Source organism: Candoia aspera, chromosome 17, assembly GCF_035149785.1.
Source record: "Candoia aspera isolate rCanAsp1 chromosome 17, rCanAsp1.hap2, whole genome shotgun sequence".
Classification (NCBI taxonomy): Eukaryota; Metazoa; Chordata; class Lepidosauria; order Squamata; family Boidae; genus Candoia; species Candoia aspera.
This window is the reverse complement of record NC_086169.1, coordinates 4,733,017-4,757,261: the sequence shown is the minus strand read 5'-3', so window position 1 is coordinate 4,757,261 and position 24,245 is coordinate 4,733,017. Positions and strand designations below refer to the sequence as shown.

Below are 24,245 nucleotides of genomic sequence, written 5' to 3'. Positions count from 1 at the left end.
AGACCAAGCCCCTGGCAAGCAGACACGGGCAAGCGTTTTGTGCCAGCCACTGGTTCAGTTTGAAGCACTGCCATATGCCAGGGGAGCTCCTGGCTGGGACACAGCCAGGACATCCTGTGCACAGGGCATCCCCACGCATTCCAGACAGAAAATAGCCTGGTTTGGCGCTCGACCCCAATATGCTGGGCTCTGCCCAACACTTCCAGAACACTGGCACTTCGTTGGGGTGCATGTGCGTGCACATGCCTGGATTTTCTTCCAGCCTGCCCCCTGAAATGAAAAGGTCCTGCGGATGCCTGTGTTGATCCCCGCCAGTCTGATGTGTGCTGTGCTCTGATGCAAATGCCAACATCGCACATTGCCTCCCCGCACACCTGGTGGATCTGCGGCACGGGAGTTGGGCACTCACCAGTACGAGCCCGGCTGCCCATCAAGGAAGAGGATGTGCCCCTGTTGGGACCAAGACATGTGCCCTCAAGCTCCACAAGCACGTCCCAGTGCATGCCACTCACTCACAAAGAGTGTGGCAGGCAGGGCAGACAGGCTGGGGATGAGAATGGCTGAATTCATGGTTTGGTGCCAGGCAGTGCACTCACCCTCCCCACAGTGGTGCAGTTCCTCCCCAAGCCCTGTTGCTCATCCCTAACCGATGAAGGGGTCCAGCAAGCACCCCCCCCTCACCCATCACCTTCATCTCATCGGAGGTTGAACCCTCTTGAAGCCCCTGACACTAAAAGCCAAGATTATTCAGCTGCTGTTTTGTTTGTGGGAAAGTGGTTCCTTGACCAGAGGGGGTGGCGCGGGGTGTGGGGGGAGAAATCGTCCAATAGAAAAGCTGAGCCAAAAAATCTGCAGTGCCCCCTGTCCTCAAACTTCGCTCTGGGTTTTGGGGTGTCTTTCCCTCCGGGGTATGAAGTGCGTGACCCACATTTGGAGGGGGGGCAGCAGGAAGATGCCCACTCTAAACAGCCCCCCCCCATCCGAATGCCCCTATTTTTCTCTTCCTTTGCTAGGTCCCCCTCCAGTCCAATTTCTCTCTTCAGTCTCCTCTTTGCTCCCCCCTCCCCAAGATGGGCTTCCCTGTCTTTAGTTTTTTTTTTACTTTCTCCCCCTTTCTGGAGAAATTCCTGGGGATGCAGACTCGCCCCCCCCCCGTTTGTTTCTTTGCTCCGTAAAACCCCCTTTCCCCTGATGGTGGGCATCTCCTCCCACCCCTTTTTAAATTTCAGCGTTCAGTAGATTCCCCCCCCCCCCGATCCCGCAAACCTCTCACCAGTCAACTTTCTCGGTCCGCCGGGGGGGGGGGGCGGAAGCCTTTGAAAAAGAGGGAACGGTGGGCAATCTTTCACAGTGGGTTTATCGCCCCCCCCCCAATTTTTAATTTCCTAATTTCCTTACCTGGTGATGAGTAGGAGGGATGAGACGATGGGGCTGTCTGGCCGCTTTCCGATCGGTGCCAACTCGCCCAGCTGGGGAGGCAAAGCTTTGGGGGGGGGGCGTTGCAATGAATCCTTGCTTTAGCTTGCTTGCTCGGCTTCGCTGTTCCAAAGGAGCTGATGTCTCTCCCCCCCCCCCGCCTCCGGCTCTCCTTTCGCTCTCTGCCCCCCACTTTCGCTTACAAAGCAAGAACGGATCCAATAGATCAGGCGCGGGGGGGACGCCAATGTCGCCTGGCAAAACAGCCGTATTTCTGGCACCGAAGATGGTCTATCTGCTTCCTCGTTCGCTCCACCCCGAGAGCCTTGTAAAGAGGGGGGGGGGACCGCTCGCCTCTTCTGCAATACAGCGGGGGGGGGGAGGAATCCTGCTGCTCCTAATAACTGTCTGGTAGCCTCCAGCTTCCGTTCCCCTCTCCCTTGAGGCAGGTACCCCCAGACCCATCAACCCCTCCCAGCCCTCACTCTCCCGTCAAAAGAGGAAGCACTAAATTTGCAGCATCCTTCCCCGCCCGCCGGCCGCCCGCCTCCAGCAGACCCCGTCCTGGAAAGATGGGACTGTATAGAGGGAGAGGAGAGAAAAATTAAGAAATAAGCCGGCTTCAGGCATCCGCACGACGCTTTTAACCCGATCCGAGCAGGATGGGGCAGGTGCGTTCGCACGACGTTCCTAAGCTGGATTTGGTTTTATAAACGGGGTGAGTTTCGTTTGTGGCCCGAGTCGGCGGGTGGCTCCGTTTGCGATTCGGCGCGGATTCAGGAAAGGGGCGAGTGGATCGCGCCAATGCAGGGGTGAGAGCGGAGGAGGCCAGCTCGTTCCTTTTGTAGGGCTTGTAGTCCTTTGGCCCGCTGGCCGGGGCTGCTGGGGCTTGTAGTCCGTCCAGCTACGAAGCCGGCGGGGAGGCCAACGGCCTTGGAACCCGGCGCTCAGCCCAGCCGCCCTCGCGAGGTGGTTGTTAAGCAAAAAACGCGCGGGCGGGAGTCTTTTTTACATCGCCTTGAGCTTTCTTGGGGGAAAGGCGAGCTACAAAGGCAGTGGGGCGGTTTAGGGGAGGCGGAGGCCCCCTACAAGGCAGGCGTGAAAGAGGGGAAGCTTCGCCTACCCCCCCCCCCCCTCAGCGAAGAGTCAAGGTCCCCGTTGGTGCGCAGACGGGGCCTGCGGAACTCCCGGCTACTCCATTTCCCCAGCATCTTCTCAGGCCAGACTCTTTTGGACTCCGACAGGGTCGCCCTGTTAGCTCCCCTTCCATCAAGCGGTGAGGATGATGGGAGCACAGGGCGACCCCATCTGCAGAAGAGGGACCTCCGCCCCGCCATCGGCCCCAAACTCATCCCTTCAGCTCCACCGGCGGCCGCTAGGGGGCGCTTCGCCGCCGGGGTGGCTTCTGCATTCCGCGCACGCAGCCTGGACGTTTCGCTTCTGGCTGCGTCGCCTGCTCCGCCGGCTTCTCCGTGCCAAGCTGTGGGGGCTGGAAGGCGGAGGGAAGGGGGAGGAGAAGCACGGGGGGGGCAACTTCGGCTTCAGCTGCACCCTCCCCCCTAAATCCCAAACACCCCAGTAAACTGCATCTGTTGCCCATTTTTGCAGCTGCAAAGCTTGCACGCGCTCCAGTCTTCGCGCAGAGCAAAAAAACAAAAAACAAAAACAAGTTGCACAGCAGAACCGGCGAGACTGGAGGGAGGGGGGACCGTCTCCCCACTTCCTTGGCACCTGGGGTTCCCCCCACCCCCCGCACATTTAGAAGGAAGCGGAAGAAGAGAGGGGGAGAAACGGGTTGGCCCAGCGAAGCCGCTTTCGCGCTTCCGATCCTGTAGAAACGGGGGTGCAGCAGAAACACACCTCCACTCCTCTGTGGCCGAATTGGGGAAGGGGCTTTTTCGGGGGTGGGGGTTGAAAGGAGGAGGAAGGCCCACCGCAGGCTAGGAGGCCAATCAGTCCGTCCATCCATCCTAGCTTTCTCCCCCCGCTTCTTGGATCAGCGAAGCCAGAAGAAAGCCATTAAAAAGGAAAAATCAAGCAATTAAAAAGGGGAAAAAGCGGCCCATTGCTTCTTTCGCACGCTTCCATCCCAAGGCAGGGCTTTAGCACAGCTTACAAGCTTCCCTTTCTCATATTTGTATTTCTCCCGTGGCTCCCGGAAAGCTGCGTTTCTCGCCCCAAAAACCGGCGTCTGGCGCCCTCTGCTGGCCCTACCACGCCACTCTGCTCCGTACGCGGAGCTGTTGTGGTTTTTTTTAGCAAGCCCCTGGTTGAAGCCGGTTCCCTTTTGCTGGCAGGGTATGGGGAGAAAAGGCGCCGTTTTGCCGGTTGCTGTCAAAATTATCGCCGGGGGTGTTTTATTGGAAGGGCGACTTGGCGAGGTTTTCTGGAGATGTTGTAATTTGACGATAGTGATAGTTAATAATAACAGGGATCAAACCAGCCTTTCTCAACTTTTTGACCCTGGAGGAACGCTAGAAATATTTTTCAGGCCGCCCTGCACATTCAGGCCAGAAGTTACAAAATTATTAGATTCGTTTCGTGGGTAGGCTGTATAGATGCATTAACAGTGTTCTTAAACTAAAAATAAAGAATGAAACTTACCTCTTCAAGGTGAAGTTGCCCGAATTGGAAATAATTTTTTAAATAAGTCGTCATCTCCCAGGGAACCCCTAGGGACCTCTTGCGGAACCCTGGTTGAGAAACCCTGGATTAAACTGTACAAAGACGGTTAACAGCTCCGGGGTGCAGAACTGCGGACCTGCAGGTGGCAGTAAAGGGGGACGAATGCTTTCTGTCCCATTCCTGACACCTACCGGCCTTGGGGAGATCTGCAGCTCAACATCTGGCCATCATAAACCAGAGGTTGGAGTTTTTAATGCGGTGTTTCTCAACCATGGCTGGCTGGGGAATTCTGGGAGTTGAAGTCCACCCAACTGAAAGTTGCCAAGCTTGAGAAACATTGACATAGCTTATCTGCACACGATTGCCTTATCCGTGCTTAATTCAGTCATGGTTGTTTCAATTTATCCACTTTTTCTAGGAGACCAGCCATCTCTTCACCCAAGAAGCTGGGCTAGGGAAGACAGCTTCACACGGCAAAGCTTGATCACTGCTAAACTTGGTTGGTTTGTTCATGGCTTAGGCGAAAAGCAGCAGCTGCAATCCGGCGCACCCAGGAAACAGGTTGACTCAGCAACCCCGTTAAAGACGGGGGCGAACCGGGTTAGCGGTCGCGTTCACACGACGCGCCTGACCCCGCAAAGTTAACTCAGCGCCAGGCGGCTTCGGCCAACGAACGCGGATGGCAACAGTCAATTGCAGGTGCAAAGAAATAACCCCGAATTGAAGGCATCACTGATTCGGATAGGCGTGTCTGGGCGGACTACAAAGCCCATGCCGCCCACCCAGCGCCGGCTGACAGCAATGGAAGCGAAAGTTCAAATCAGCAGAAGTTAATCGTGCGGCGCCCGCCCGCCTCTTTTTTTTTTTTAATTGACTCCGCCCCTTTCCCCAGGTTCTCGTTCTCTTCCTCTAGCGCCGACTGGGCAGCAGCCCTGCCTATCATCACGGGTTCGGGTCCCGCCTCCTCGCCTTGTTGACCAACCATGCAGCCGACGGAGCGGGCGCTGCCTGGGTTGTGGTAAGCGGGAAAGGGGTCTCCTCGCCCCGTTTTGCAAAAAAAAAAGGGGGGGGGAGGGAGGCGGAGCAGTAGCTCTGCAGAAAATCCAGGCCAAGTTGGGGTTCACTCATCGGGCGTAAGCTAAAGCTGGCTTAAGCGCGGCTTCCTGGCTAAGCCACCCTTAGCCCAACATGCTGAGCCAGGGAAACCTTGACTTCCAAACTGCCGGGGGTGGGGAGGGTTCGGATCGTGTCACAATCGCAAAAGCGACTGGCTGGCGAGGAAGAGCGTTTTCTTGCCTCGTGCGACGCTCGCCGCCCCCCGGAAAAAGAGCAGACGTTTTGGGACCCTTTGCAATGCCCCCCGCTTCTTTTTACGGTGGGCCTTGCTTGCTGAAGCGCGCTGCGGCTCCCGAAAGCTTGCACCTTTTCCGCAAATGGGTTCCTTTGAAAAGGTGCCAGACGGGGTGCAATGGCAGAAGCGAGCCGCTAGAGGGCAGGCTTTTTCGGCTAAGGTACCAATTCCCTTTACGGGTGCAGTGGCCCAACTGAGCCGCTAGAGGGCGGGCTACTTGCTGCCCGTTGGAAAGTGTGACCTGTTCCTTTATAGCAGAGATTCTCAACCTTGGCAACTTTAAGACTGTGGACTTCAACTCCCAGAATTCTGGGAGTTGAAGTCCACACGTCTTAAAGTTGCCAAGGTTGAGAATCTCTGCTTTACAGAGTCCCTTGGAATTAATCAATCAAAGCAATTCAGTAGCCAAAGAGAGCCTGCTGCAGTTTGATTTCCACCCTTCCTGTTGTGAAGTCCAGTTTTGAAAAAGCTGCTGCCAAACCTGGTCGCCGCTTGGATGGGGCACCATCGGGAGATCCCAAAGCTGTAGGCTATCGGGGGAAGCTGAAAAACATTCCATGAGGCTGACCACATCCACATGGCTCCCAGCATAACTACACCGCCATGAAGGCCGCCAGAGTTGAATGTGATTTTTACCTCTTTTCTGCAGTCGGTTGTAAAATACATACTGATTGGAAAGACGCCCTCTCTGCTTTCTGCCTTGAGTGCTGGCCCCAACCCCCCACCTTGCTTTTTTTCTTGGAAGAGTGGGTGCAATCCAGTCAAAGTACCAATATTTTAAATTCCTAGAAATATCTCGGGCTCACGGTGATATAAAGAGGAGGCTGGAGGCCGGCGTTAGCTTTGCAGCATTCCCATTAAAAAAAAAATTGTAGAATTGATGGCTAGGTATTGTAATGGCATGTGGGAAAGACCTGGGAAGACGGGGCGAAGAGACGCTGCCGAGGGAACGGTCAGATAAGAGGCGGCTTAGCCCGCAGCTGCATAATGGGTGGAGAAAGAGGCTCAGAAGGGACCCTCCCTCGTTTCTCAGGCTGTAAAGGACGTGGGGGGGATTATACTTTCAGACTTGCAAGGTTCTGTCAATATAGCTTTATAATAAAGTAGAATTAGCTCATCTGGTCGTGTTTCCTGTCTGGTCCACCTGGGAAGGCTGACCTCAGATGTAATGGGATGTGGGAAAGACCTTGGGAAACTGGGCCCAGAGACGCTGCCAAGGGAACGGTCAGATAAGAGAGGGCTTAGCCCGCAGCTGCATAATGGAAGGAGAAAGAGGCTCAGAAGGGACCCCCCCTAGTTTCTCGGGTTGTAAAGGAGATGGGGGGAGAAAGGGGGAAACCCAATATTGCAGGAAACTAAGCAGAGTTGGGGGCCACGTATATATGGGAAGCTGATATAGGACAGAATGGAGTCCAAGCATCTTGGAATGAAACATACTCCATGCTGCAACCTTTTTGATATCGGGTATTGTAATGGTATGTGGGAAAGACCTTGGGAGACGGGGCAAAGAGATGCTGCCTAGGGAACGGTCAGATAAGAGGTGGCTTAGCCCTCAGATGCATAATGGAAGGAGAAAGAGGCTCAGAAGGGACCCTCCCTGGCTTCTCGGGCTGTAAAGGAGACAGGGAGATTTGTACTTTCAGACTCACAAAATTCTGTTAAAATAGCCTTACAATAAAGTAGAATTAGCTCGTCTGGTCATGTTTCCCGTCTGGTCCACCTGGGAAGGCTGATCTCAGATGTAATGGGATGTGGAAAAAACCTTGGGAGACAGGGCCAGGAGATGCTGCCTGGGGAACGGTCAGATAAGAGGCGGCTTAGCCCACAGCTGCATAATGGGTGGAGAAAGAGGCTCAGAAGGGACCCTCCCTAGTTTCTCGGGCTGTAAAGGAGACAGCAGGAGATTTGTGCTTTCAGACTCACAAAATTCTGTCAATGTAGCCTTGCAATAAAGTAGAATTAGCTCATCTGGTCATGATTCCTGCCTGGTTTACCCCGCGAGGTGTGGGTCCAGGTTGGACAGCAGAAACAAGTATTTGCTTCTGGTCCTTTTAGGCTCCCAGAACGTACCGTGTGGTTAAGTACCGGAACCCCCATGCCACTTCTGGGCCTCGGCACCTTCCGCCTTCAGGGGGACGAGGCAGTGCGCGCCAGCCTGGAAGCTGCTCTGGAGAACGGCTACCGCTTGGTGGACACGGCCGCCGTCTACGGCAATGAGGCTGCCCTCGGGCGAGCGCTCCGGGAATTGCTACCACGCCACCGTCTTGCTCGCGAGGACGTTTTTCTGACCAGCAAGCTGAGTCCGAGGGATCACGGGGAGGAGGCTGCCCAAAAGGCCTGCCTTCGCAGCTTGCAAGACCTAGGCTGCAGTTACCTGGATCTCTACCTCATCCACTGGCCGGGAACTCAAGGCTGGCCTCAGGAGGATGCCGGGAACCGGGAACGCAGGCTACAGAGTTGGCGAGCCTTGGAGAGGTTGCACGAAGCTGGGAGGCTCCGGGCAATTGGGGTCTCCAACTACACAGTCCAGCACCTTCAGGAATTGCTGGCCCACTGCAGGGTGACCCCCGCGGTCCTGCAGGTGGAATTCCACCCTGAACTGGCACAGTCAGAGCTGCTGAAGTTTTGCAGCCAGAACGGCATCCACTTGCAAGCTTATTCCTCGCTGGGGACCGGTCACCTGGTAGGGCACCCGGAAGTGGAGGCTGTAGCCCTGCAGCACGGCCGCACACCTGCCCAGGTCCTACTACGCTGGGCTCTGCAGCAAGGCGTGAGCGTGATTCCCAAGTCAGCATCTCGGCGCCGTGTGGCTGAAAACGCCCAGCTCTGGTCGTGGGACCTGAGCCAAGCCGACATGGAAAAACTGCGCAGTCTGGATTGTGGGAAACGTTATTGCTGGGACCCCAGTGGGGTCGCTTAGGAAGCTGACATGGATGGGATGCCAGGCTTAAACTTTGGGCACAGCTTAAACCAGGGGTCCCCGAACTCATCAGCTCATTGATCCCTTTGTGAAGTTTCAGATTGTTCATCAGCCCCCAACCATTTATTGTATAAAAATAATTTGATACGGGTTGTCCTTGTTTAACGACCACAATTGGGACTGGAATTTTGGTTGCTAAGTGAAGCAGTCATTAAGCAAATCTGACCCAATTTTATGTTTTTTGCGGCGGTCGTTAAGCAAACCATGTGATTGTTAAGCGAATCACGTGGTTCCCCACTGCTTGCCGGAAGCTGGCTGGGAAGGTTGAAAATGACGATGACGTGACCATGGAACACTGTGATGCTTGTAAAGGCAAACCAGTCGCCAAGTGCCCAATTCACGATCATGTGACTGGGGATGCTGCAACGGTCCTAAGTGTGAGGACAGGTTCTAAGTCGGGTTTTTCAGCACCGTCGTAAGTCCGAAGCATTGCTAAATGAATGGTCGTTAAGCGAGGACCACCTGTACTACTTTAACTAATAGCACTATTAGAAGACGGGGAGTAACAATAATGGATAGTCCCATCAACCCTTTGGGGTTGATATTGACCACCTTGGGGAACTCAAGGCGGTTTTAAGCCAAACGCAGCTTCCTATTCTGCAGCTTAATGTGTTGTAAAGTCCTAGCACAGGCAGTTAATTTATAGTTCAGCATGCTACACAAACCCCTGGCTGAGTCAATGATGAATTAGCCTGGTTTGTGAATGCCAGGCTATTTAGTTGCTAGTTTTTGGGCTGGGATCTGAGCCTCCCACCCGGTTGGGAGATTGTGGTGAGGAACATCATCAGAGGCTGAAGCCGGAAGTAACAACCTTTAATAAAAGTTTATGTACATTTTTCTTTAGGAACCAAGCAAAGAAACAAAAATGATACAGAGAGCATATATGGGAAACAACCCAGTGGTTTTTGTCGGGTTAAAAAGGGGGATTCCCTCAGCTCTTGAGAAAGGAGAAAATGGTCCCTGGAAAATCAGGGGTGTTGGGTACTGCGGAAAAAGAAGACTTTGATCTTGGACTAAAACGGCAGGAGGTAAAAATCTGGCACGTGCCATAGTGTGAGGTCTTGAGTAAACGTGTGTGTGTGTGGGGGTAAGGAACGGACGTGCTACGGAATGAGCTCGGCACGCTGGATAATTTTGAGATACCACAGAGGAAAGATGGTGCCGTTGCAACCCCACCACATTTATTGCCCCTTCCCCTCTCCCCCCCCCCACAACAGATAGCAGCAAAACCCGGTTCAAGAACCGGACGGGCCATTGTCCGGGCAGCTGCGACGCCACCAGGACTGCAGCGTGTCCTTCCAGCTGGGCGTGTGGTCCATCTGGGAACAGGCCCCTGCGCTTTTCGGGCGCGGCAGCTTCTGAAAGAGAACGGGGAAAGTGCGGGGTGACGTATCTGCGGCCTAGCGCTCCACCGATCGGCAGGGCGTCGCCTTTGCGCCAGTCACGGCTGGTCTTTTTCCCTTTGATTTTGGCGAAGTGAGAGGAGAGGCCCTTTTCTATTTTTCTCCTTTTGAAATGAGTTAAATCCAGCAAAAGTTTCAGTGCCCCCAGGTTGCATTCAGCCAAGATGTGGGTAGGTTTGACTTGGAATAAGCTATTGTTTCTAACGCTGAATTAGGGAACCCAGGAGACAGAGGGGGTTCTGTAAACCACGGTTTAGTACAGTGGGTGAACCAGCCTTGGGGTAGGTTACTCTCCTGTTAATACTTACAAATGTAAGGATCACTTCCATCCCTGCTCACACCAGCCTTACCTGCAGTGCACCATGGAACTCATCGCTCATCCTGCGTAGCTCCCGCCCGTATCGCTGAGCGGCCCACAAGATTGGAGGGGCGGAGCGTGAGCGTGCCCGGAAAGCCCCCACCTCATCTGAGGTCTCCGAATCTAGCAAAGGAGGGTCCGACCCTATTCGGCGTCTCAGTTCTAGCAGAGGGAGAAAGCAAGGTATAAGCAGTTAAAAAGGAAGAGGGGTTACGATGCCCTAATGAAGTTTCTAGTCCATCACGAGAACCATCCGAGCCCAATTTGATAGGGATGTCCAGTTTTACACTCAGCTGGACAGGAACAATTTCCGCTTCACTTCATGGGCTTTAACCTGCCAGACACAGTGTTCCACTCTTGACAGCAGCCCCATTAAAATTGTACTCAATTGCATAGCTCAGATTTTGGATGAAACAAGAACAGCACCACATCAGTCTTGTACAGAAGTCAGGGCTGGGCATGGCATAGACGGGATATCCCCAAATTCCCCTTTGTTTCTTATTCCCTCCCTAAAATTAGCCATCCAAGGGCAGCCTAAAATTAAACCAAAGATCACCACCCCCGCTTTTCAAGCTCTTGGGTTGAAACACGCTAAAGCCCCAAGATAGATCGCTATTTGCATCTTGCCTGTTTACAACAGCATCTTGTGCAAACCCATCACACTGTGGTTTGGCCAAGAGACCGTGACGAAGCCCGCCAGGGCTTAACCAGGTCTGCTCTCTTACGTGAGTGGATAAAAACCCGCAGGAGAGCCCACAGATGGTGGGAAATAGCACCTATTCCCTTCACCTGGATTCTCATGAGACGGACTGTTGAGATCTTTGGCCCCTCCAACGCTCAGCCTGTGATCTGCCGGGTCCTTCTCACTGGTGGGGAAAGCTTCGTCTTGGAACTCAGAAATCCGGAACATGGTCAAGGGGCTGGCATTGCCCCTGCCTGTTGACTCAGTGCTCTCCAGAAGGCTGAGTTATTGGACTGGCTGTGAGAGAGACAGACACCCAGTGGTCAAAAGCAATGTTGAGCCCAGATTATAACATCCCAATGTTCAGAATCAGATCCTTGGCTTGTCTGATTGGTTGTTTTTGACACAGATCGGTGGCATCTTCCCAAGCTTCAGGCAAGCCATTATTTCTCTCTAGCTCCCATCTCCACTTTTAAGATGTGTGGACTTCAACTCCCAGAATGGAGTTGGCTGGGGAATTCTGGGAGTTGAAGTCCACACAAAAGTGGCTGAGATTGAGAAATGCCTTCCAGCCCCGCTGGAAATGCTTTCAGCGTTTCTCGAAGAATCTAAACCTGTTGACACAACAATGCTCACCCAGCATGGCACCGCAATACCAACAAGCCATTTCCTGGCATAACAGCAGGCTGGATTCACACAAGGGTAGGGTTCACACAACGTGCTGCATCTTGGGTGACTCGGTCCTGGTTTGCCCTAGCTTTGTGCCTGTGCGAACCCAAGTTCCTGGGGGCAAAGCCAGGGTTGTAACTGAAGGCCCCAGCTATGAACCAGGAAGCAGGTCCAGCTGAAACTTCGCAGCACACAGGGTAAATTTCACAGCCTGTCTGACTCACGACGTGAGTTCACGGCTCACGAAACCCGGGAACGCTCCCCTCCGCTCCTCTAGCGGTGGGGATACAGGCCGGCAGGGCTGTGTCGGGGCGCTCCGTCTGGTCCCCACGTTGGGCCAGGTCTGGGTCTGCAAACGGGGCCGCCCACGCCAGATCGGGAGCTGCTACCTCCAGCCGACCAGGCAGCGAAGTCTCCGGCTAAGCAGGGGCGCCGGGCGCGCTCCCCAGCAGCCGCAGCCGCCCGCCTGGCACCGGAACGTGGGGCTTTCCAGCTGCGCCAGACGCCTCGGCGCCCTCCTGCCCGCCTTGCCCGTTCAGCCACTTTCCAGGCACTCCGGTCCTCCCCCGTCTTGTGGCGGGCAGTTCCACGGGCAGATGGCCCCCGGGGCGAGGACTCCCCCGCCTCCCTCTCTGCGGCGGGGCCGGGCCGAGCGCTCTCCCCCGTCCCCCGCGGCTCAGCCCAGCCGGGCGCCCCGGAGATGCGTCAGGCTGCAGCTACAGACCCGCCCCCACTTTTTCTTTTTTTGCAAACCCCGAATCCAGAGCCCGCAACCCGCCGCCCCTGCCTTGCAGCGCCCCCGGCCCCCGCCCGCTTTGCTTCCTGCCCCCCCTCCAAACTGCGGAGAGGGGGGGTCCCTGCATGCCCCGCCAGGGACCCGCTGGGCGCCCCCCATTCCAGCTTTACCCTCCCCAAATTTCTGCGGCGCTTCCTGCTCTGGAGGCTTCCCCTGCAAAGCCGCCCCCGCTTTTTCCTCCCGCCCAGATTGCGGGGATTCCAGCCCCCCAGCCAGGAATCCGGCTGCCCCCCCGTCCCGCCCGCTGAGCCCCCTCCCCGGGCTGCCCCCGGCAGTCACCTACCGCCCAGCCGCTCTTTTTGCGCCCTTCCTCCTGTTTACCGCGAGCAGAAACCCAGCCGGAGTCGCCAGGGCGATAGAGAACTGCCACCGCCCGGGCCCAATCAGGAGCGGGGACGCCAGGACTGGGGCTCCGCCCCTCGGAGACCTCAACCGGCTGGCCCCGCCCGCTCCTTGCTGAGTTCCCTGCCGTAGTAGCCCCCCCGCGCCCGGCTTCCCCCGATTTATTGACGAAGGGTGGAAAGGGGGCATTTGCAAACGTGCTTTTGCAGTCCTCCCTTTTCTTTTTTCTTTCTTTCCCTCCCTCCCTCCTTCTTTGCCTTCCTTTTTTCTTTTTTCTTTTCTTTTTCCTTCCCTTTCTCTTTCTCTTTCCCCTTCCCCATTCTCTTACTCCCCTCCCTTCCTCCCTTCCTTTCCTTCCCCATTTCCCCTTTCTTCCTCTTTCTCTCTCCTTCCTTTCCTTCCACTTTTCCTTCCTTCCTTCCTCCCTCTCTCCTTTCCTTTCCCTTCCCTTCCCTCCTCTCTCCTTCTTTCCCTTCCCCTCTTCCTTCCTTCCCCTTCCCTCCTTCCTTTCTCTCTCCTTCTTTCCCTTCCCCTTTCCCTTCCTTCCTTCCCCTTCCTTCCCTCCCTCCTTCCTTCCTGTCTCCTTCTTTCCCTTTCCCTTTTCCTTCCTTCCCCTTTTCCTTCCTTCCCCTTCCCCTTTTCTTCCTTTCCTTCTTCCTTCCCCTTCCCCTTCCTTCCTTTTTCCTTCTTTCCCTTCCCCTTTCGCTTCCTTCCTTCCTTTCCTTCTTCCTTCCCCTTCCTTCCTTTTTCCTTCTTTCCCTTCCCCTTTCGCTTCCTTCCTTCCTTTCCTTCTTCCTTCCCCTTCCCTCCTTCCCCTCTCCTTCCTTTCTTCCCTTCCCCTTCCTTCCTCTTTCTTTCTGTCTTCCTTCGCTTTGTGGCTATGTTTGTCTCTTGTCCTTTTTTAAAGTGCAGCAAAACTCTGGCTAGGTCTCATTCTGGCTCTTCAGTCCCACCATATTTCGTGCCAGAATTATAAGTGTTAAAGGTGCTGCAGGACGCTTTGGTTTTGCTGCACTTTAAAAAAGGACAAGGTCAGGACACTGACTGCATCAGAGTATGATGGGAATTGTATGCAGACGCTGACTGGAGCCAGGAAATCAGAAGACGTTTAATTCTTGGGAGGAGAGCAATGACAAATCTTGATAAAATAGTCAAGAGCAGAGACATCACACTGACAACAAAGGTCTACATAGTTAAAGCAATGGTGTTCCCCATAGTAAGATATGGCTGCGAGAGCTGGACCATAAGGAAGGCTGAGAGAAGGAAGATCGATGCTTTTGAACTGTGGTGTTGGAGGAAAATTCTGAGGGTGTCTTGGACTGCAAGAAGATCAAACCAGTCCATCCTCCAGGAAATCAAGCCAGACTGCTGACTTGAGGGCATGATATTAAAGGCAAAACTGAAATACTTTGGCCACCTAATGAGAAGACAGGACACCCTGGAGAAGATGCTGATGCTAGGGAGAGTGGAGGGCAAAAGGAAGAGGGGCCGACCGAGGGCAGGGTGGATGGATGATATTCGAGAGGTGACAGACTCGTCCCTGGGGAGCTGGGGGTGGTGACGGCCGACAGGAAGCTCTGGCGTGGGCTGGTCCATGAAGTCACGAAGAGTCAGAAGCGACTGAACGAATAAACAACAAAACAATCCAACACCTCCAAAGATTAGGCACCACATCAGTTGATACCTAGGAAGACGGCTCCATATTTAAACACATGAAATCCAGTCATGGCTATGATTTCTTCCGTGTTTAGAAGAAGTATTGTTAAAGGCGGTTGGACTCTGTATTGGGAATAGGGAATTGGGAATTATTCAACAAAATAAATGGCAGGCAAGGTCACATAGAAGAAGAGCCATTGACATCAGTTTGTTGAAGCTCAGTACATTTTTCTTCCACAAGTTTAGCCAGATTTTGTGAGCATACATAGGAATGTATGTTCATCCAGAACTATTTACATTTCTCCAAATAAATGGAGGAGTGGGTGAAGCTTCAGGTTTTTGCTCGTATTGCCAGAATCGAGATTCTTTCTCTGTTCCATGTTAGATGAGAAATTATTGGGAATTGCCAAAAAAAACAAACAAACCCTTGGCCATTTTCTTTAAAGCAGTTCTGTTTTACTATTAAATGAAATTCTTACAGTTTGCCCCCTCCTGTTAAATTTCCTAATAGTATGTGCTTATTCTTTTTCCCTCGCTCCTCCTTTGAAATGCCAAGCCACTCTTCTTAATGCTCATACTAAAAGCCTGCCTTAATTCTAAGCATTTCACTGCTGGGGGTCAGGCTGTTGGTAAATTGTAATGATTTAATTTATTCGATTTAGAGACCGCCCGACTCCAATCGAGAGCTTTTGTATTTACAGAATAAATTTTTCAGGGGGGTGGAGAGCGGGGGTTGCAAAACTACATAAGCAGGAATTTATGAATATAAGTGGAAAACGGATGAAGTGGAACGAAGGATTAAAGGGAAGAGTTGCATTCGGAAGCAGAGGACGGAACCAGGAGGAGCCTTTAGTGTGCGGCACTTCCAGGGTGTGGACAACCCTGCCATTCGGAGGCGAGGACAAGTGCCCGCCTTTAAGATGGCGGGCCGGAAAGAGCGCCGTCGCTCTAGTCAGGTCCACCCCTCCCGGCTTTTGCCATTCACCAACCCGCTCTACGCCCTTGGCGCAAGCGAAAAGAGACGGCGGCCGGCGGAAGCGTCACTTCCGGCACGCCGAGCCGGTGCAGAGAAGAAGGGGGCGGGGCGTGCGCACTTTGCGCAGCTTGGAGCTGCCGGGAAGTCGCGCAGTTGGGGCTGTCCTGGACTTGGGGGGCGTCTTGTCCCTCACCCCAGATTTGGGGCAGGGGGCCAGAGAGGCAGCCGGGGAGTCAGGGGCCCGAGAGAGCAGGGGAGGGTTAAGGGAACCAGGTATCTGGGGAGGCAGCAGGGGACCCAGGCGTCTGAGGGGGGGCAGAGGGGTCTGCAAAGGGGGGAAAAAGGATTTCAGAATCGAGGAGGACAGCTGGGGGGCCGAGGGAGGCAGGGGGGCCGCGGAGGCCGGGCTTCAAGAATTGGGGCTCCTAAGGGACCCAGGCACTGCAAGGGTGGGAGTAGGGAGGAGTGGGCGGGGTCCAGGATTCTGGGTCTGGGGGCTTGGGGTCCCAGACATCTGAGGATTGGGGCAGGGGGCCAGGGCCGAGGACCCCAAGGTCCTTGTTGGGGGTGAAGGGAGCTCAGGGTCCCGGCTTGAAAGGAGCTCCCCAATTTCTTGTCTTTTCCTCCTGTAGATCCTGGACGGGCTCCGCGTTGCTGCCCTTCTCCACGCCCTGCGAGGGGGTCCAGAGAGGAAGCTATCCGCCCCTTGCCTGTCTCCCCGCCGGGATCTCTCATGGAACGGGCAGGCATCCTTTGATTCTGCTGCTGGAGGGGCCAGCCCCCCACCGCCCCAAAGGATGTAACACGCCCTTCCTGCAGGGGCAGCTGCTCTGGCCAAGAGAGGGGGCGGCGGCGGTGGTGCAACCCCCCTCTCCCTGCAGTCTGGGAGACGATGGCTTCCTAGCTGGGCGAAGATGGAGAAGGCCGTGGGCAACCTCAGCTCCATCGTGCCGGCCTCGCGGCTCACGCCGGCCTTCCCCCCCGCCGTCAAGGTGGGCCTGACGACGCTCTACACGGCCCTGTACGCCTTGCTTTTCTTCTCGGTCTACGCCCAGCTCTGGCTGGTGCTCCTTTACCGCCACAAAAAGTTCAGCTACCAGACGGTCTTCCTCTTCCTCTGCCTCTTCTGGGCCGCCCTACGCACCACCCTCTTCTCCTTCTACTTCAGGAACACCCTCAAGGCCAACCACTTGCATCCCTTCTTCTTTTGGCTGCTGTATTGCTGTCCTGTCTGCCTCCAGTTCTTCACCTTGACCCTCATGAATCTCTATTTCGCTCAGGTAAATGCAGTTCTGGCCAAAACCTGACCCAGAGGGTAGTGGGTAAGTGCCAAGATGGCTGCACTAGTCCCTAGGCCATAACCACATCAGAGCTGGGGAGTTGTGGGTAAAGAGGTTCTCTTAGTTTGCACCAAAGACCGGTCTCTTGTGGATGGCATCTTGGTTCTATGTGGCGTGTGTATGTTTTGGCTTAAAGAGACGTTAAACATCTATTGATCTTGGTTTATTGTTCTTCCACACTGTGAAATGGGTTTGATAGGTCTTGATATGCGCTGGCTGATTCTTTCTGTAGAGTAGACCAATTTTCTTCCTTTCTGCTCATCTGGGGATAAGAATCCCCAGTGTTTATAACCAGCATGTTGATAGTTACCCCAATTCACACACAAGGTCTGTAAGCTTGTGTTTATGCTTTAGACGACGAAAAACAGCATTATTAGCTCCTCTTCTACCCAGGACGCAGCTAAAAAAAAAATATAGGAGAAGAACCCGCAACAGTACATTAATATTTTGCATTGTTAGTAACCAAGCATATACTTGTAAAAGTGGCATAAATAATGAAATCGTGACTATGTTAGAACCACAGGAAGCATATCAGTAAATTAAGATAGCAGAATGGCTAGTTATTTAAAAATGCTGGCCTCAGGTTGCAAGCCTATTCCTCTTTCTGTGCGTATATCTGGTTGATATCAGTGGGCAGAGACATGCAAAAGTTGGCACGTCAATTTGTGGCTGAAAGTGCAGGGTGGGGGCTGACTGGCAGGCAGAAATTGAGTTTCTGAATTATTGCCGCTGGACCACCTTAGCGCTTCTAGTGAGAATCTGTATGTGTGGTGTCTGTCTTGCTAACAAGTCTGTTGTCCAGAGGAGGACCCCCAAACCAGATAAGGACAGGCAGCAAAACAGTTCTGGGTTAGCTGAGAAGTGGTTTGTAGCGCAGCCTTCCTTAACCCCCTAATGGACCTACGCATCTCTGAGCTGTGCATTAGGAAGTCCCAAAGGAGCCACCTTCAAGGTCACTCAATGGCTTTGGCACAGAGTTTGCTCTGCTCCTCCCCTCGTTTGTGATGGAAAGATAAGACACACCCACACCCACACACACAAGCCTCCCACAAGCTGGTGCCCTCTCCTTCCCTAGCCCCTGTCATCCCCAGCCAAGTGGTGGCTGGGGATGATGGGGGATGTAGTCTTGACATTTGGAGGATTGAGGTGGGCTGACCGAACCTGTTATTGTGGCCCTTTTAGCCCTTCTGATCTAACGCTTAGTAGTGCAAGTGTTTGTATTTTTATTGTACGAATAAAAGAATTGGGGCAGCGAGGAAGAGGGGTTCTCGTTGAGTTACCTATTAAATCTTGCTTCTGGATTCTTGAAGGCCATCAGATGTCTCTGAGGATGCTTGGCGTTTCAAGTTCCTAGTCCTCCTGAGAAACAGGAAGAAGTCTTAGTAGCCCCCCACCCGCCAACAAAGACAGACATTGATTTTTATTTCTCCTTAACTATCCCGTGCACAGTATCTGGGTTTCCCCGACGCACTGAACTAGGTTAAAATGCTGTTTGTGGTTCCTTGTACTGCAGAGAGGCTTGGGGGCACTGTGCTTTGTAATCTGGGCTCACTGCTTCATGTTGAACCCTAAATCGTGGTTTGCAAACCTGAGCCACAACCAGCGAGCCCCATTCATGTATGACACTCCGCTGCCCATAGCAAAATTGGCTCAACAGATGTCTGTTAGCAACCGATGCAAGAGACCTGGCTGTGTAAGGGGGTGAAGATGGGTGTTGAACCAGAGGTGGGCATACTGCTCAGCCCTGACCTTTGGGTGGAGTAGATCTAGGGTCTAGACTTGACCTCCTTCCTCCCTTCCCTACATTCAAAGTCTGCTGCTCCCATTTCTAGCAAACACTGGCAGTGCCTGCCAGTCAAAATAGAATTGAAGGGGGCCACTGAAAAAGAAAAGGTTGACAGGTTTAAGAATCTTCTCGCCGGGGGAATAAAAAAACAAAATCAATGGTAAATTTCAGTCTCCTTTTCAGGTGGTTTTCAAGGCCAAAGCAAAATATCGTCCCGAATTGATCAAAGGCCTGTGAGTATCCAGAAGTTGCCTGGTGTCTGTGCTTAGCATGTATCTGAAAGGCTGCAGCGTCCGCGCAAAGCAACTTTGGAACTGCACGTGAGCGGTTGCTGGCAGCGCTGGGTGGGAGCAGCCGGATTGGGGGCCTTGTTGGTCCGGAAAGAGATGTGTGCTCTCTTGCGGCTGTCTTTTCTCAGCATTGCGTTGTCTTCCCCAGGTTGATGGTGAGAGGGGCATGCTTTGGGGCCAGCGTCCTCTTCCTGGCGGTGAACGTGGCGTGCGCCGTGCTGGTGCGGGCACGCCAGGCCGAGCCCTGGGCCGTGGTCCTTGCTCGCGTTCTCATCAGCGACTCGCTCTTTGTTCTTGGGGCCGTCTCTCTGGCCCTCTGCCTGTACCTCGTGGCTCGCGGGTCCCCCTCGACACGCATCTACCTGGAAGCCAAGGTAGGGGCTCTCTCCTCATTCCTGCACAATTCTTAGCCTTTTTTCCTCACTTCTTTGAACCAGGGAGGAGGATATCGGACCTCCTCGTCAACAGAAAGGCCCCCGTTTTATTTATTTGTTTTATTTACATTTCGAATTTCCATCACCGCCCATCTCCCCTGAAAAGGGGACTCTGGGAGGTTTACAATCAAAATTAAAACACATAAGTTACAGTATAAATACTCTATAAAAGTAAAATAAATATACAGTAAAAAATAGGGGTTTTGCTCATTGAATGCACCTCTCGTGACAAACTGTGGCTCGTTGAACTGTGGTTTCTCAAATCAGTCATAATTAGTTGGACACAACCCACTGAGACCACAATTCCCAGCCTTTGCCTTTATGACCTCCTCAAAAGGTTTTACAGGCTACCATTTGGGGCTTCCTATGTTCTATCCTTGCCATTGGGGGAATCTTGTATTTATATACAGGTAGTCCTCGACTTACGACCGTTCGTTTAACAACAGTCTGAAGGTATGACAGCATCGGAATGGGTGCTTTACAGCCTGTAAAGCACTTCCAAATGTCACACCGCCACCACCCAGGGTCATGTGATCGCATTTCAGGCACTTGGTAACCAGCTCGCATTTATGACCAGTCGCAGCATCCTGTGGTCACACGATCGCATTTTGCGATTTTTTTGCCATTTTCCAGCAAAAAATGCCCATTGGGGAAGCTGGATTCACTTAACCACCATGGTGATTCACTTAACAACCCATGATTCGCTTAACAACCACCATAAAATGGTCATAAAATCAGGTCCAGTGATGTGGTGACTCGACTTACAATTGCAACAACTTACAATGGAAATTCTGGTCCCAATTGTGGTCGTAAGTTGAGGACCAGCTGTAGAGCTGTTTGTAAATTATGTTAGAAATAATAGTCCTGTATTGCAAAAGCTAGGCAAGTACACTGGATTAGATGACCGTCTCCCCACCACTCTGTCCCAGAGTGTGGCTTGCTAACAAACCATAGTTTGTTAAGCCCTCCCCAAGTGTGCTCTGCAAAAGATCCACCAGGCAGTCTCCAAAGTGGTTTAGCGTGATGTGCCAACCAGGCCTCAAGCTCATGCAATAACCCGTCCACAGACTAATGGGTCTGCCTCCTCCTGAAACAGGGCACCACGCTGTGCCAGACGGCGGCCATGGGGGGCACCATAGTTTTGCTCTACGCCAGCCGAGCTTGCTACAACCTGGCTGCCCTGGCACTCTCCTCCCGCACCCGGCTCGACTCCTTTGATTACGACTGGTACGACGTTTCCGATCAGGTGAGTCCGCCGGGTGCCCTCTTGGTCCACAGCTCCCATCCTCCCCCCACGAGCCAGGAAGGGTGGGGCAGCTCCCCCCGGGCCCCGAAGAGAGAGAAACTATTGGGTTTGATGGGGCTTTTCAGGGGCCCATGACCCAAAGCCGCTGCCTTCGCTCCTCTTGCCTCGGAAGGCAGCCACAGTCTGGGCAGAATCTTGCCGACGGGGAGAAACTGGGGTATATTTGTATGTGGGAAAGGAAATTTCGCAGCTCCTCTTATCTCAAGGGAGTAGTGCCCTACTGTCTGACCCTGGGACAGCCGGATTTTATTTTATTTTATTATTCACATTTCTATTACCGCCCATCTCCCCCCCAAGAGGTTTACAATAAAATTCTCTGTTGGGGAGCAGATTTGGGCCAACTTGGAATCTGGGGCGGCTGGCACGGTTTGTTATTTCTAGTCATTTAAAGATTTGGGGGCAAAAGCCTGTATTTTACCTCCCAGCCTCTTCCCCCTTCCAGGCAGATCTAATAACCGATCTCGGTGATCAAGGTTACATCGTCTTTGGCCTCATTCTCTTTGTTTGGGAGTTACTGCCCACGACGTTGCTGGTTGGCTTTTTCCGAGTCCATAGGCCGGCTCAGGATATGGTGAGTGGGATGTTCGGAGAGGACCAGACTCCGGATAATCTCTGCTGTGTCGTTTAAAAAAAAATTATGATGCTAGTCCTCAGTATGACTTGGAAACAAAAAAAGAAAAAGGGGCTTGGATGGATCTTGGTAATGTTTTGAGGGAGGAGCTGTTCTGTTTTACTAGACGTTTTTTCAGTAATGGGAGCAGGGGTATTGTTTACTAGGGGCTAGGAACTTAGATCTGGTGAACGTGATTCCTTGTTAAAAGGAGGTGTTGCTGTGCAGGAAGAGAGCTGACCAAAGAAGCAAAATGGGCAGGGGAAGGAAGATTTCATTGTCATTTCCCTTACTACAGAGTGCAAGCCGTGTCTTCAATCGGCAGCTTGGTGTCTCCCGTTCTTACTTCTTTGACTACCCTGGGCAGCGTGAAAATGAAGGACTGACTAGCAGGTAACCACCACCACCCCTTTTGTTCTTAAGCCAGCATACCTTACAGTAACACAGACACTAAAAAAAAAAAGGGGGGGAATATGACACAGAAGGAAAGCGAGCGAGGAGGGAGAAGGAAAACTGCAGGGAGTGATGATCTGTGATTCCTGTGCTGGTTTTCTGTTCCCCTTTTCAGCCTGACTGGACGACCCGGCAGTGGGATCTATTACGGCTCGATCAATCGCAGCGGGGAGCAAGACTGGTTCGGGGGCCACCCTCCCACCGCCCCCCTTCTGTTCTCGCAGGCTGCAGTTTCCGGTGGCCATCACCACAGCCTTTACTCCACCCCGCAGAACTGAGAAATTTAAAGGTGGTCTGGGGACAGGAAGAAGGCCACCCCCTAGCAATGGATGAAGGTTTCCTGCGTGTGTAGGGGGGGGGCGGCTGGCATGTGGACAGGGTATTAGAGCCACTACCCCCCCCCCCCACCTCCATCCCCTTCCCTGAACTTGAGCCCAAGAAACTCAGCTCCGTCCTTTAGCCCTGGAGCTTGCCGGCAATTTTGCTGGAATCTCAACGCTTGATCCTTCCCCTTGGAAAATTCCCCAGATATTTAACCAATAGCATACTGAGAACACTAGCACTTTAAATGACTGGTGGGGGGGCGCGTTTTATCTTTGATGTTGTTGTTTCAATGAATCCTGTGAAATGGGTAGAGGGGCATTCTCGTTTCTCCCTCTTTCCCCCTCCCCACGAGCCGGTAGCCGTCGTCATCCGGAATAAGCTTCTGCTCCTCTGCTAGACACTTTGCAGTTTTTGGTGCTATCCGAGCGCTTGCCCCTCCCAATAAATGGATTTTGTGTTCGCGACAGGACGCGTGGCTTTATTTCTGGGCTTCTGCTGGGCTGGGGGTGAAAACCGTTCATTTGAATTAAAACAGGCAAGCTGTTGGGTGCTTTAAAAAAAAAACCCAAACAATTTCCTATGGGGCATGCTAACTTTCCCAAGCCTGTTTCATTTGAAATTAATCTTATTGATTGATTACTTTATTTGTGACATTATCCCACTGTTCTTTCTGAGCACGATGCAGCATGCATAGTGCTTCCTCCTATTTTTTTTCCACAACAGCCCTGTGCGGTAGCTCGGGCTGACAGAGAGAGAGGAACAGGCGCAAAGTCCCTCTGGTTGCTTCCATGGTTGAGGGATTTGAACCCAGGTCTCTCCACTCCTAGTCCAACGCCTTAACTTCCCTGGCTGACTCGAAATGTGGGGGGTTGCCTTCCTATTTTTAAAAGTAAAGTAAGAGGAGAAGCAAAATTAGTGGTTTAACCTTTTGATAGGAGTCCAGTAATATACAGGTTCTCACTTAATGACCACCTGTTTAGTGACAATTCAGACTTACAACAGTATTGGAAAAACTGAATTACAACCAGTGCTCACACTTAACAACCATCGCAGCATGGTCATGTGATCACCAGTTTGCATTTATGACCGTCACAGCATGCCATGGTCACTTGATTGCCATTTTTGCCCTTCCTGGCTGGCTCCTGGTAAGCAAAGTCAGTGGGCAACTGTGTGACTTGCTTAATGACTGCTGCAGAAAGGTGGTCAAACCAGGCCAGATTTGCTTAACGACTGCTTTGCTGAGCAACCGAAATTCCAGTTTCAGTTGTGGTCGTTAAGCAAGGACGACCTGTAATTCAAAACAAAACCCCCATTCTGGCTGGCCGTTTGGATCAGATCAGAAAGCAGGGCCTTGTGATTCTTCTGACATAAATCCAGATCAGAAAGGAGAGAAGGAAAGCGAAGATGCTAAATCGGGGTATAAAAATCTGACCATCCAGACAAATTGTAACATACAATACTGTGAAGAAATAAAGACCGGAGGAGGGTTTATACAATCAATTTAGAAGCGCATTAAATACAGTCAACGTTCAATTTGGCCTGGCTTTGAGAATTCAAATTAAATCAAAGCTTCCGGCGGGCAGCTATAAACCGTGGTTGGGGACACAGGCTTTGTACACTCTGAAACATCGGTTTCTCTGGGGTGGGGTAAGCCTGTGGATTCATGGGCTGGACCTGTTGGACTTCGGCCTGCCTTTTTTGAATTCACAGCTAGGCAAATTGTTCCCCCATCTGCACTTGATGCTTGTGAAGTCAGGTGACTTGATTGATTGATTGATCAATTATGTGTCATCAAGTCAGTGGTGACTCTTAGCAACCACAAAAGTAGAGTTTCTCCAGATATTTCTTCAGGGCTCCCAATGGTGCACCCATCGCTGCCGTGATGCAATATTGGGAATTACCTGGTTTATCTCGGCAACAACCCTGCATGGTAGGTCATTTATCTTCCAGGCCTGCAGGAAGATGGCGAGATCAAGAGGTTGTCTCAAGGCAGAATTGACATCTGTGGGGTTTTTTGTTAGTCTCTCTAACTTCCAGCCAATCTTACTCAGATGCAGATGAATGTAATTTAATCAAAATGCAGACGGCTCACTCCCTGAAGTCTGGTTCTCGCATTCAGAGGAGGGAAGGAGATATTCTTTATTTTGCCAGGCTGATACGCAGGTCCAGTCCTTCCCAGCTGGTAAGCAACTATTTATCTCCTGTAGCGTTTCGCCCTTAAAAATAATAAAAACCGAGCAAAATCTTCCCTGCAGTCCCAAATTACCAATGCATGCCAAATCTGGTCAGTGCAAAATGGGGTTCCTGCAAAACCTGGCTGCCGGTGGTGAAGGATGGTTCATGCCGCGGGCCACAAATCAAGCGTGTCCAGGCTGTCATGGTGTGCAGTGTGTAAACAGGTCTGCACTGATGTGTTAATGGATCAAAAAGCTGTTCAAGGCACTTGTC

At 52.6% G+C, this 24,245-nt stretch overlaps 3 protein-coding genes across 3 annotated transcripts; 2 read left to right on the top strand and 1 right to left on the bottom strand.

Annotated features, from left to right (window-relative positions):
* Nucleotides 1-4,992: 4,992 nt before the first annotated feature.
* Nucleotides 4,993-9,207, top strand: LOC134506630 (glyoxal reductase-like). Its single transcript, XM_063316881.1, has 2 exons — nucleotides 4,993-5,059; nucleotides 7,448-9,207. Exons 1-2 carry the CDS (start codon nucleotides 5,025-5,027, stop codon nucleotides 8,310-8,312), a joined length of 900 nt encoding a protein of 299 aa, XP_063172951.1. The 5' UTR covers nucleotides 4,993-5,024; the 3' UTR covers nucleotides 8,313-9,207.
* Nucleotides 9,208-9,274: 67 nt separating this feature from the next.
* On the bottom strand, nucleotides 9,275-12,652 carry BAD (BCL2 associated agonist of cell death). Its single transcript, XM_063316882.1, has 4 exons — nucleotides 12,564-12,652; nucleotides 10,923-11,112; nucleotides 10,126-10,295; nucleotides 9,275-9,730 (listed from the first exon to the last, which is right to left on the bottom strand). Exons 2-4 carry the CDS (start codon nucleotides 11,041-11,043, stop codon nucleotides 9,608-9,610), a joined length of 414 nt encoding a protein of 137 aa, XP_063172952.1. The 5' UTR covers nucleotides 11,044-11,112; nucleotides 12,564-12,652; the 3' UTR covers nucleotides 9,275-9,607.
* Nucleotides 12,653-15,244: 2,592 nt separating this feature from the next.
* On the top strand, nucleotides 15,245-22,256 carry GPR137 (G protein-coupled receptor 137). The gene is made up of 8 exons (XM_063316745.1): nucleotides 15,245-15,527; nucleotides 15,887-16,534; nucleotides 18,564-18,613; nucleotides 18,819-19,044; nucleotides 20,201-20,350; nucleotides 20,853-20,981; nucleotides 21,319-21,413; nucleotides 21,589-22,256. Exons 2-8 carry the CDS (start codon nucleotides 16,169-16,171, stop codon nucleotides 21,749-21,751), a joined length of 1,179 nt encoding a protein of 392 aa, XP_063172815.1. The 5' UTR covers nucleotides 15,245-15,527; nucleotides 15,887-16,168; the 3' UTR covers nucleotides 21,752-22,256.
* The last annotated feature ends 1,989 nt before the right edge of the window (nucleotides 22,257-24,245 follow it).

Excerpts from the sequence above, each read along its gene's own strand:
- LOC134506630 (XM_063316881.1), top strand. The coding sequence starts at position 5,025 with ATGCAGCCGACGGAGCGGGCGCTGCCTGGGTTGTG. Across the intron at positions 5,060-7,447 it reads CGGGCGCTGCCTGGGTTGTG|GCTCCCAGAACGTACCGTGT; the intron begins GTAAGCGGGAAA and ends TGGTCCTTTTAG.
- BAD (XM_063316882.1), bottom strand. The coding sequence starts at position 11,043 with ATGTTCCGGATTTCTGAGTTCCAAGACGAAGCTTTCCCCACCAGTGAG. Across the intron at positions 10,296-10,922 it reads TCCGTCTCATGAGAATCCAG|AACTGAGACGCCGAATAGGG; the intron begins GTGAAGGGAATA and ends TCCCTCTGCTAG. Across the intron at positions 9,731-10,125 it reads AGTTCCATGGTGCACTGCAG|AAGCTGCCGCGCCCGAAAAG; the intron begins GTAAGGCTGGTG and ends GTTCTCTTTCAG.
- GPR137 (XM_063316745.1), top strand. The coding sequence starts at position 16,169 with ATGGAGAAGGCCGTGGGCAACCTCAGCTCCATCGTGCCGGCCTCGCGG. Across the intron at positions 16,535-18,563 it reads TGAATCTCTATTTCGCTCAG|GTGGTTTTCAAGGCCAAAGC; the intron begins GTAAATGCAGTT and ends TCTCCTTTTCAG. Across the intron at positions 18,614-18,818 it reads CCCGAATTGATCAAAGGCCT|GTTGATGGTGAGAGGGGCAT; the intron begins GTGAGTATCCAG and ends TGTCTTCCCCAG.